Below are 12,991 nucleotides of genomic sequence, written 5' to 3'. Positions count from 1 at the left end.
ACGGTTGGCAACTCTACTAACTAACCTTATGAATAAAATAAAGTTCACTATCAGTAACATCATAGCACCCACCCAGCTGTATAGAAACTCCGTCATGCTAGCTAGTACGCAGAGTTATTGTAACTGACTGTCAGCACAACGAAAATAAACTCCACCTAAACTTGGTTCATATCTGACCCAGATAGACTGCAGGTCATAACTTCTTACCTGAAGTTCAGTTCACCTGACACTCGGACCAGTGGCCGCCTCAGGTCTCTGCTCCTCCTGCCTCACCTTTCCCTCATCCACCTGGGCTCTTGTGGCAGCCACCACCAAACAGTTATTTTTACACATCTGCCAGCATCTGGCCAATCCACCAACTTTCATTGTTTATACCATTACTAAAAAAAAAAAAATCATCGGTGGCCAGTCCAGCTATGGTCATGCCATCAGTTAACCCTTCGTGCCAACTGTGGCATGCATGCCCAGGGTTGATCTCGTCCTTGTACTTTAATATTTTCCATCTGCTTCATAAGCTGTAAATCGTGCCATTTCTGTTTTAGCTGCGCTGATAACTGCAGTCTATTGCAGGTCTTGGCAGTGTTATTCCTTCTTCCTGCTTGAAAAATTAAAGACAGATTTTCAATCCTCCCCTTAATGTCAACAAGTGCCTGTAGAGATGGTTTATGGGAGGCCATCAAAAGCTTTTAACTGCATGTACGCAATCTAGGGCAAATCAAACAGCCTGGCACTGAAGGGAGAGGCAGGCTTGTGTTCTCCATCTATGTGTCTAAAAGCAATTAGCGGCCCTTGGAGCCAGGATGAGTTGCTCGGTTTCTGTAGCTGTGGCTGAAGCCTTCCCTGGACAGAGAGAAATGTCCCTTCAGGACATTAAGTTACAAACACAGAAGAAATGGTGTTATTTTCTCAAGCTGGGTTCTTTCATTAAAACCAGATCCTTTAGAATGACAAAAACCCACACACACTCTCGAGGATTGGAGGTTACACAGTGCCGAAAGGCACAAGCTTTAATTCATGATTTCTTCTTAGTTTCTTTGTGAGGAAAGCGTGCAAGAGGCAGAGATGGACTGTGTGTGTTAGACAGAAATTCTTCAGAAAGTGTCAAGCCTGAGGCACTCCCACACACAGACCATTATAGAGCACCTTGACACTCCCATTTGGGAAAAGGCTCTGGTTAACATCTGAAGCTATGTTTGTGGTTGTCTATTGAATTGAAAACTATGTGGCTCCATCTTTATAATTGGCTGGCAGCGGTTCCTGTGAATGTAGCTGCCTCGAATTGGGCGAATGAGAAACATGTGCATTTTCTGAAACAGTCTATTGCAAGTCTAAGAGTCGGATGCAAAGACCAAAGTTGACATGCTCCAGCTTCACAGTTGCTCATGTAATCCCTGCTGTTATTGGCAGTTTGAATAAAGATCTTTAAGTAGTTAAGGTAATCCGTGAAATCACATTACTAGGAGTGTGATGCTGCTGCTGCTAACAGCAAAAATTGATTGATCCAAATCTGCATTTCTTCCCTTTGCTCATTTAAATCCACAACCACATGTACACTAATCTGCAAAAACCAAGTGTTCTTGACTCATGAGGGTTTCCGTTGTTGGCCCGGTGGTTGCCTGCTGCCACGGTGTGCTCCATTGCCACCAATTTGAAGCCCAGCAGATGATCTTGGCTTCGGCTGCTTCGGTGCAGCTGGGCTCTGATGGCAATGCGCCACAGAATGAGAGAATGACAAGAGAAGAAAATGATGCAGAAATGAAGGGGGAGGAAATCCCCACTCTTCACAGATTAGGAAAGAATTTGAATGCTGTGCTGTTACACTATATTTTCTGAAAGACACTAGAGAACTTTTAATTATACCGGCACTAAATGAGAAGGTATGTTAGTCCTACATGGTAGGAACTCAGCTTTCGCCTCAGTTGGTTTCTGGTGGTTACAGAAGCCAGCCAGGCACGAAAGCCAGATTAACGCAAGGCCTATTTCGCCTCAGCAGTAATCGTCTGTTGACTCCTGGGATCAAAGGTCACAGAGGAGTCCTGGTAGTCTAGGGTGGAAAAAGAGCTGTCCTACTCTGCTCACTTCACATTTCATAGGAAGCATTCTCCCAAACCCTTTTCACTCATGTGATTCACTTTTTTCAATTATGGTTACTTGCTTTGTCTCGTTTCCCCCCCTCCTTTTTCTTCCTTTTCTTTCCAAGGCAAAAGGATCAGGGAGGGCTAGGGGTTAAAGGGTGTAAGGCCAGCTCATTACTGACTTTGGGTGCAAACGGCTGAACACACATGGCTCCAGTGACACAGCCTAATTACTTGACCAGGGGATAGATTGTACTTTTCAGCCAGAATCAGGGAAAGTGCAGGTCCAAGGCTACAGAGAGCAGCTTGGCTGTGGAGCTTAAGTCCTCAGTTTTAATACTGAGGGGAATACTATTTGAAAGGCACTGTGCTAAGCTTGAGTGTGTGTGTATGAATGTACATGTCCATTTCAAGGACACGCTGAAACCCCACCTGTGACCAGCTGTCTTGTGTGCTCCTGAAACTGTCTGCTACTTGATTTTTAAACCGGCACTGCACCTACTCAGTCAGTGACAGATTTGATAGGCTGTACACATCTGCTTCCTGTATGGCTGTGCGTGAAGTGCCCTAGTCATACATGACAAAGTGCAGCAGGTCTGCTTCGCTGGTATGCACCAAGCTAACACCAGCATAGTGCGCGGCCTACTACTGTGGTTTGCTTTCAGTGTGCTGCCTGGTTTTTCATGCTTTTAAAGTCAAAACTTTGGAACGCACAGCTTGATATCTGACTTAGCTTCTATGATGAAGCCCCAAGAGAGCAAAAGTAGACCTTTAAAGCAAGGCTATGACTCTAAGATCTGATAACAAGCTCAAAAGGAAGAAAAGGGAAAGTGGGAATTCATGAAGACCAAACACCACAAGGCTACTGTTTGACAAATGGTCAGTGGAGCGTTTCCAGGAAAAGATAATGCAGCCCTGCTTTAATATAGCAGCACATTGTACTGCGTGTACAATGTGCTGTAAAGCTGCGTGTAAAGCTAACAGTAGCAGGAGTCCAAGCAAGAACCAAGCCTGTCATATATGAATGTAACTATGTCCTCACATCCTGATGTATGGCATTCTCATGTCAGGCTTGGCATATAAATAGTGCAGCTGTCAGTGTGTGTAGACAAATGGCAAATGGTGGAAGGCCACACACTTTATAAAAAAGATTGTAAGGGGTGTTATTTTTGTTGCCAAACATGAGTCTAGAGCAAACCCCAATGTGGTAAATATGCAGAGGGCCTGAACTGTGTTTATAATACACTTCCTGTCAAATGGCACTGAGGCTGCTGCCCTGTGTTGGGCTGAATTCAAGGTCAGTGCTGATTACAAAGTGTCGTGTGTCAGTTTTATAAATGTTTTTTTGAATAGCTTCAGCCTTTCTTTAATTTCTGATGCTAAAACCTCAGAGAATGGGTTCTCGTCAGCTGGATAAACGTGAGGCTTCAGTGGGGATTAACCTTTTGTCTGCATGGTGACTCCAGCTCCAGTGTCGTCTCAGAGTCAGCTTTTGACTTGCATAATTAGCTCTCTGCACGCCATGGCTTGGTGTAACCAAAATAAGTGGATCACTGAAGGCTCCGGAGCTCTTGCTCACCCTTTCTGTGGTCCAGCTTTCCAAAAATCCTGCAGTATTCCCCTCAACTTTAAAAATGAACTTAAAACCTGAGTTCTGAGAGCTAAAAGGTAATACTGCATGTATTTAATTTTTGTTACATGATGCATCTCAAACTCTGCGTGAAGCCTTTTTCATACACAATAAACCAATGGCAGTGCCATTAGATATAGTTAATGTTATTTTTCACAGCTTTATGTTGCAACAGTTTTCACAAAAATCTCGTCAAAACTTCTTCAATCTATTGTTAATTTATTACGCTGCAGACACAACTTAAACTTGTGGAACTGGTTCTAATGCAGAATGTCTTGCTGCAGAAAATAATTAAAAAAAATATGAAGACACACAGGTCTATCCTTAAAGGAGTTCATTCATAGATTTGGCATGAGTTGTCAAAGCCGAAGGGTTGAAAGAGATGCGGCATGTCTCAGTTTTGTCCTTTTCGTTTCCAGGGTAAGGTGTGCCATTTAAGCACAGCTCACATGCCTCATAAACATTTAAGCTATGGAACAAATGCCACCTGTACACCACCTGTTGTTACTCCCTGTGAAACTCTCTGAGATAGCTTTACTGAGTCTGCAGGATGAAACGTTCTTCATTCCTGAGGAGTAAAGTGCTAAACTTGCAGGTATAGATATAATCAGGAGCAAAGTGAGGTAAATCGCTAGTGATTTAATTACTAATTAAATGTGGGTTACCACTTAATTACAGTAGGCTGCAGCCAGAGGAACCTTGTAAGTGTTGCCAGAATCAATGAATGGTCCCGCATCCTTGCTGTTCTGTGGGGAGCTATCTTTGGATATTGCTGACTCCCACTAACTGGTACTGGCTGCAGCAGCTGCCCATCCATCTGTGGCAGAGGGGGAGCAAATAAAGTGGAAGGAAGGTGAGCTGGAGTGGTAAAACCATTAAGTGGCGGTTGTGGTCTTATCTCTGTATCTGTGTGTACACAGGCCCATGGGTTGATGGGAAATTCAGACAGGGATGTCACAGCCTTGGAGGCCCCTGTCACCACCATGACCAGCACCAGCGGCAGCACCCTGACGCCCTGCAGACTGAGGAGCTCCAGTCAAGCGGGACTCCCAGCGCCCGTTACCAGTACATCAACCACCGCGTCTCCTTCCTCATCTGCAGCAGCCTCCTTCTTCATTAGGTAAGCACCTCCCCCATGCTGTCAAGTCACTGCATGGTTAATTGAAATGTGTTTGCATACACACCCGCATGCATTCAGTCTTCAGTGAGTTGAAGAGGAGATATGCACAGACTCGCGTGGTCTCATGGTTTTAACCTCCATGTGGGGCACTTATTCACTGGAGATGTTGTTCTTGCCATGCTTGAATTATAGCATGCCTTGGGATACACATCATGGAACTAAATGAACCTTTTAGTTGCAGGCACCAGTGCCCATGAATAGAAAACAGAATTGCATAATTCGATATGAGGAAGGAGTGTCTCACGAAAGGGGTTTAGGTTAAAGCTAGCTATTGTCCTGAGGTATTTTATGTTTAGTTATTTTTTTCTTTGTTTTGCCTCGCCAATTTAAACGGATCTTGCAATTTTCCAGCCATAGACTTACTGGATGCTCCCACAGGTGTAGCGCAGGATGCATTTTTTGTAAAAGCATTTTGGTCCCTGTGTATCCAAGGCTGAAGAAGCCTGTTTTTAAAGCATTGCTTGGCTTTGGTATTGTCGTTGCCCTGGAGAAGACTTCACCCTCTCTGTGCGGGTGCATGGTTGGGGAAATATTGTCAATGACAGATTCCCTGGCAGGCCAGTGCATACATTCCCTGCCTCATCTCTCCAAAAAGTGCTGTGTTGTAATGAGCGTTTCTGAAAGGGAAGCTGGCTAAGAATGATGCATAGGACCATTGACGCTCTGCACCACAGGAGACAGAGAAAACCGGTGAAGGGGCTTGTGGAGTGTGACAGGAAGCCCATGGGGGATCAGTATGTGGCTTAGCTTTTCTTCAAGCATCCCAAATGGAGTTTGTGTTGCCAGCTTTTACAGGGTCCAAGTATATCAGTGGGACCATGAGGTCTTTCCTTTGACTAAGGGGATGTTCCAAATCCTCCACCTAATATGTAACTTCCTGTGTATCTTGCTTCCTGTCGCAGGAGCACGAGGTTTAAACAACAGTGAGGCATGACCTTCTGCTAGACAGGTTAAATTCCTGACATTGATTTATTAACGCTCATGTTTTCTTTGGACTTGAGCTAAAAGAAAAAGATAAGCATAAAGAGCTGCATCTAGCCATTCAGTGTGGACAGGAAAAAAGAGGAAGGTGGACTTGTTCTTTTCCCTGCAACAGGGCCTGGTGGAGCACACGGGGTGTAGAGAGTGCGCTCCACCACCACCTTTTATTTTATCCAAAAGATAATTTGCTGCCAAGAATGTTTTGTTTGACTTGGCTCGCAGAAATACGATAATGATAGGCCAACCTCAAACAGCATTGGGTTCTGCAGATAGAAAAAAATAGGGTGGAGGAGATCCACTGTTCTCCATTTGAAGCACACCCACTTCCTGACCTTCTGCAGCTGTTATCCCTGCAACAGGGATCATCATCAACATCATGGTGAAATCGTTGTTGCTCATTTTTTAAAAACATCATTGTTGTCTGAAACGTAAAACAGTCAAAACAAATTGAGTCATTCAACAATATTTTCCATTTGCTCTGATAGTGCTGTAGCTGCAAAAAAAAGCAGATGAAATTAGCATCCCTCATGTTTTAGACATGATTGAAAACTCAGATCTGATTAGTATTCTTTTTTTGTTCTCCGTAGATACAATTAGTGAGATGCACGTGCAAATCCTTCGAGCCCAGGGTGTAAGACCAGAATAACCAAACAGCAGTTTTTTCTTACCCCAGTGGCGTGGAAACAGCTCCTTGGACACTTGTCTGACATTCACTAACACTATTCCATTCACAGATGAAATTTTAATTAGAATGCAATTAGCCGGAGTCTAGGTGTTCTCGCTAGGCTGTTGGTGAGAGGAAAAGAAAAGCGATTAACAATGTTTAATTTTGCAGCGGAAAAATAAGTCAACCATTCAACTAGTTAAAGAAGCATTTAGTTTAAATATGTCAGGTAAAAACACTGGTTTGATAACAACACAGCATTTGCATCTCCTTAGATGAATTATTTGTGCCTGTGAATTGACTAATTGTGCCTTCAATGTTTTATTATTTTAATTTATTCTAATAGTGTCAACTTTACAACAAGTCAACTTTGATATTTTTATGGTTAGATTGTTCTAAGAGCAGCGTTGCCTCAGATTTCTAGTATATTTTGGGATTTTAAATGTTAAATTCAGTCTCTTCTCGCCACATCCCTAAGACTTATTTAAGTATTTAATGTAACTTGTGGACAGATCATTTATTTGATAGACCAGATGATTATGGAAAAGAAGCTACTACTATTAATTTAAGAGACCAAATGACTCATTTGTTCACATGAATTTATTTGATTAACAGCATTACAGAGATGCCTTCCAGGCTATGTAGACAAATGCAAGTAAAAAAAAAAAAACCAAGTGTAGCTTTTATTCTCTGAATCTTCCCATTCCAAGTCCATCAGCCATTTATATTATCTTGATGCTTCTTTTTCTTCCACTTGCAGAAAATAGGAAAAGTCTTTGATCATCTAATGAATGCTTCTTTCAGGCTTATGTGAAATTCCAGCTCAAAAACAGTTCTTTTGTCCCACTTCCTGTTTCTCGTAATCTTAGGAAATAGCTTGAAACCAAAAGATGACCCCAGGGCCAGTAACGACCAGTTTGCAATTAGACTGACTTTACAGTTGCAGAGAGACAGGAAGAGTCAGGGGTCAAACTCTGACTGGATGGTGTGTGTGTGTGTGCATATCATTATGTGTGTTTGGCTACGTCAGTGTGTTACTTGGGGTAATGAATTTAGAGCCATGTGTTCAGCTGACTACCACGTTAACCACTGATTGTCTTGTGACAGAGCATATGATTAGTGTATTGACACACCGCTGTGTAATGAAACCAGGCGACGCTCACAGCAGGGGCTAGACGGTGCGGCTAACTGCTGCCTCGCACAACCTTCTCCCCATCTTTCTCTTCCATTAACATCTGCTGATTGTGGCAGTGTGTTTATTACACACCAGGCCCATGAGATGAGAGGGGATGCTTGCTCAGTTTGCAGCCAACTTTGATCAGCTGGCAAATTTTGTGTGTAGCAGTATGAGATAGTGTTATCTTACGTTGTTGGGCCCCTGTTTAAGTTTGTCCATCTACCGTCTCTTATCATACCCCAGAGATGGACAATGAAGTCACTCTTAAGATGCAAGGAGATAATGAATAGAGCAGTATAGAGGACCTCAGAGACACGACAGTCGGTGGCACGCAGGCTGAAAGGTTGGGATTTGCAGGGGCTGGGCGGACAGCTGTTTGCTGGAATGCGAAGGAGGAAATGGTTTCATGGTCATCCAACGGTGCCTATAGCTGCTGCCCAGGTGAGTGTTTGTGCACTAATGACTGTGATTGTGCAGAAGGGATCCTCCTGTAATTGTGGCAGCAGGGCCATTTAGCCTCGGCTCTCCTGCACACACACACAAGACTGTGCCTTTGTGTCAGGAACGCTCACTCTGCCCTTCATCCCCTGGCTGCTCTGAGTAACCATAGAAACAAGTCATTAGCTTGTGGGAATAAAATGTAACTGATTTTTCTTTCAAAAGTGAAGATTGGAAATCAGGAAGTTGAAACAGCCCTCTCTACTCCACTGGACTATAATTTAGTCAGAAGAAGAGCATCTCTTCAGTAATGAGTCCTACATGCTGCACAGTGGAAGCGCAGCAGGATGACAAGTAGCTGTTCTTGCTCTGAATAACAGATGACTTGCTGAAGGCCAGTGTCCAGTTATGTTTATTCTGGAGTTTGTGCGAGAAACTGAGCCGGCCTATTCGTTTTGCTTGTAAAGGAGACAGTGATGCAGTTGTATGGCGTCCATAGAGAGGCTCAGAGCAGACAAAGCAGCTCACTGCTGGCTTTGGTTGGCTGTGCTGTGATCGACAGCAGGGATCTCAGTGAATGACAAATAGGCAGGATAGATTATGTGAACCAGAGGGGTGCACCGAGCACAGCTGATCTGGCCCACATGGCAGGGAGGATAAAGAGTGGGGCAGTAGCAGCTCCTTATAAGTGTTGTCATTCAGACGGCGTGCTCGGGCTGATGCTCCTTTCTGACAGCACTAAGAGCAGGAGACCTGTACCTGTGGAGAAGAATATTGGATTCACTACCATGAGAGTGAAGTAAGCTATTTTGTGCACAGACATCATTGAGCGCACTTGGATATTTGATATTCGTGTGTGTTTGTGTGCGAGAGGTGCCCTGTTTTCTTTCTCTCTTCCCCTCCCCTCTCACCCCTTTCTCTCTCTTTCTCTCGCTCTCCCTCTCAATTTATCTTTCTTTGTGTGGCACACGCTCTTTTCCGCTCTGTGGAATGTGCAGTTTTGTGCAGTTGGAGTTGGACTGTCTGATCCCTGGAGGTGAGAGGCTAATGGTTTTGTTGTCAAGCCAGAGCGAGATGGATTCCACCACGAGAGCAGGAGTGTGAGTGGAATGTATAGCATGTGTAACATACTGTAGAAACCTTGGCTCCATTTTGAGAAAGTAGCCACAGTGGAGCTGAAATGTTAATACTACCTCTGTCTCCGGAGTCTGACAAATGAGAATTGATTCATATCAATCTGTTGAATCTGAGCAACACATGCCCAGGGCAGCGAATGGCTCATCAGAAGTATTGAGTGGGTGGTAGCTGGGATGGTTGAGCTGCTCTCTGGTATTTGTCTTTGTTTACTGTTGGATAAAACACCAGCTGGTATTTTCCTGCCATAATCTGGCTGATGGGACTAATGGCTGCCTCTGTGCAGCGGCGGACCCAGTGGCAGCTGAGGCCACAAAAGGGCTGGGGCTCAGTAGATAAACCCAGGTGTGAACCTGTGAACCAAGGCCTGTCGGGCACCGTCAAGGCTGAGGTGTTGATGGAGATCCTGCCTGGCCTCGGAGCCTCGGGCATCTGTGTCGAGTAGATACATCTCACTACCCACATCCACCTTCTCATCCACCCGCAAAAAGCAAAATGCCGCTCCACTCTGACTCATAATCCTCCATCGTTCTCAGGTAACAGAAAATTTGTCTTTTGATATAAAGACTGACATAGAGAAAACCGTGTTCAGCCTCGGTGGATATTAGAAATGAATAGAAGTACTGATTTGCATTTGCAGATTCCCTCTCACTCTCTGGGCATCTGTGTCTTCCCTGGGATATGATAACATGGTGTGATAGTGCTGTGCCCCCTGCAGCAGCAGACTGATGTGCTGTGGTGTGGTGGGCAACACAGAGTCACTTGTGCCTGTCATTATAAATGGCAAACAGCTCCACTGAAAGAAAAGCAAAGGGTTTGTCCCTGCCTTCGTGGTAGCCTGATGCCTTTTCCCTCCCCAATACGCCAAATAAATCCCTGAGTCAGGAAGTCTGTCTGGCCCACTCACATAGCCTGCAGGGGGGCAGTTAAAGTGGGAGGGGGGTGACAAACAAAGAGCTGAAGTGCTGACTGTGTGTGCTCACCCTGGGTCCACGTGTCCTAAGCCCTGGGGGAGAGGGGAAAGCGCTGCCATCCTCGCCTGACAGATTGATAACATACATGAATAAATGTGGAGCATAGACCTCTGTCCTGCAGGCTTCTCACTTAACACTGGGCTTCTTTTGTCACTCAGGATGATGACAGAGACAATAAATAAGGTTTAATTGTGTGCGATTGCTTCACGTGGGCAGGGTGAGGTCATGCTCCCAGCATCAATCCATTTCCGTCTCTGTTTGCCTGCCCACGTCCAGCATTCCCCATTTAACGGCATGTTTCTGATAACTGCCCACTGGGCTCCGTGATCAGCGCATTAGCGTTTAGTTATCGCGTTAGACTAAATTCTCTCACCCTCAGCCTGTTGAATGGATATTATGCATCGTGCCTGTAGGGGCTGAGGGATGCCATCTAAACCTCTTTAGTGCACCTCAGTGAAAAGTGTCATGCAAATGGAGTCTATTATCTCTGTCATTACAACCACTTTCTCTTTAACATTGTGGGTGTGAGACACTGTGTGAGAGTATGGAGGAATGAGAAAGAGTAAACTGCAATAGCTGGTGGCAGGGAATATATGTTGAGGAATTTTATGACCTATTGTGTGCAGTTGTAGAGTGACGCCCGTGGCCTCATGAGCTCCCACAAGTGCCTTTTTTTGCCTCAGAATCCAAGGAAACAAGGAAGGCTCCTAGTGGGGTTTCTCAGGCATCACAATGCTCAGCCACGCCACAGACTTCTATTCAACATGAATATCTAATATCTGCCTAAACACTGGTTGTAGGTTGACTTCCCCATGTGCTAGAGCTTTATTTTGTTGTGAAACACATAAATATTATATGCACAGCACCACCTTGCACCCGCCGTCCTTCGATAAGTCAATTGTGAGGCGCTAGCTTTCCCTGGATGTAGCTCGGATTACCACTGAGGATAAGGGCATTGTTAGGACAGGTTTCCCTCATTACCCACAGCCCTAGTAGCTGAATCATTTCATTCCGATAACACTGTCTTTTTTATTTTAATCTCCATCTATATGTAGCTTGGCTCCAGGAGGTTGAAAGGGTTCACATGGGTTGATGGTAGCTGTGGGGAATTTAAAACAAGTAACAACGGGGCTTGTAAGAAAAATTAAACATAAAAAATATTGCTGACAGTTTATTATCAGTATTAACTTCTGGCTTCACTATAGTCTGCAGCAGTTAATGCAAAATAAGCTACATTAAAACAGGATGGATGCCTAATGGTCCTTCTAGTACATCGCCCATGTTTTATTTGCTCCACAGTCTACTTCTTAGTGGAGAATTATGAAGATTAAGAGTAATTGTAAAGGATATTGTGCCCCACCTTTTCATGTCCACTTATGTATGAGACAAGCGAGCGGCTTGGACGTGCAAAACCACCGTATCAAATTAAAAGCTGCGAGGACGGTTGATCTCCCCTGTGTTCCTGTCACTGTTTTCTACATGCACGTCGTCTTGAATGGAGAGGATTATAGCCTATAATCGGTTCACGACCCAGCGCATGAGAGCCAGCTGTGGTGTGCTAAAATCCCCTTTTCCCCATACGCTCTATGAGAACCAGCAAGTGTAGCTGTGTGTGTTTCGGTGACTCAGTTTATCAGTATGTGATACAGGATAAACTGCTTAATTTGAATAATGTGGCTGCAGTCGCTGGCATTTTGGTGGCTTTTCTCAGCCACGCGGTTTCTTTGCTTTCCCTGCTTTTATTTTCAGATTGGTCTCCACTTTTCATTTGATTTACGTGGTCTTTCATGACAGTACTGCCCATTTCACCTGATTTGGACCTTTTCTGGTTTTAGTTGGGTTACCAGTTGACCAGAATATAGATGAAAGATTAGGAAACACATGTAAGACCTCCCCTCCCCCTGCTTTCTGTCTCGCCAGGCCGCCCACTGATTAATCACTCCCAAATGTTCTCATCAGCCCGTGGGCCTGTTTGTTGTGATAGCCTCTGTGTGGGAAAGTGCAAATAAATAATAGCTAGGTGTCTTACTCTGGCAGCAAATGATTAATGAAGTGGAGAAGTGATCCAGAAGAATTTTTTCCCCGTTGCCCGTCTCTCCCAAAGTTATCACGCTCTCACGTTAGTTTCCCCTCTGACAGCATTACGCTACAGGGGCATAATATTTGATTGAGGAATTGTCTCGTAATTGTCTGATAACAGGCCTCATTTGTTGCTTGTCTATCAAATATCCTGCTTCTAAAAAAGCACCGAAGCGATTTCCGAGACAGGAAACGTCACTCAGTCAGTGATAACTTCATGTGTGTTCCAAAAGTTGTGTTTGTGTGCCCTGAGTGCAACAGCCTACCTGATGTTTTGAAGGCAAGACGTGGGTGGGATGACGGGTGAATCGCAGTTCAACATGTGAAAATGTGGAGTTATTCCAGATTCTCTGCAGCCTGGGAGAGGAGCATAGCAAAATACCTGGAGCGCTGTCTGAGGAGCAGAGAGAAAATGCTCTGGAAGAGATGAAAGCAGCTGTTAATCTTTGTCAGCAGTGCCAGAGGTGGGGAGACTGCAGTCGGCGGAGCAGGGATGAACATGTCTTCATTATCATCTGTCACCCATCAGCTGAAAAGTGAATGTTCTTCCAAAGACTTTTACTTTTGCTGCATGAACCAGTTTTGACACATTAGCGGAGCATTTTACTGACGCTGCATTTTTGGAAACCTCTTGTAAACAATTTAGAGTCAATTGTTAG

The 12,991-nt window shown here is 44.5% G+C and overlaps 1 protein-coding gene across 3 annotated transcripts in view; it reads left to right on the top strand.

The window, feature by feature from the left end:
• Positions 1 to 12,991, top strand: part of kif26ab (kinesin family member 26Ab) — a 67,861-nt gene that overhangs the window by 29,939 nt on the left and 24,931 nt on the right. For 2 of the 3 annotated variants that reach the window (XM_042218214.1, XM_005916730.3), the window contains exon 4: positions 4,626 to 4,825. In XM_042218214.1, coding sequence (XP_042074148.1) covers positions 4,626 to 4,825 — 200 coding nt within the window. The other variant, XM_005916732.3, reaches the window with a different exon arrangement.

The sequence above is a fragment of the Haplochromis burtoni genome, unplaced genomic scaffold (assembly GCF_018398535.1).
Source record: "Haplochromis burtoni strain Fernald_Lab_line unplaced genomic scaffold, NCSU_Asbu1 Contig_16, whole genome shotgun sequence".
NCBI lineage: Eukaryota > Metazoa > Chordata > Actinopteri > Cichliformes > Cichlidae > Haplochromis > Haplochromis burtoni.
Note: the sequence above shows the minus strand (reverse complement) of the source record. Positions and strands in the feature narration are given on the sequence as shown.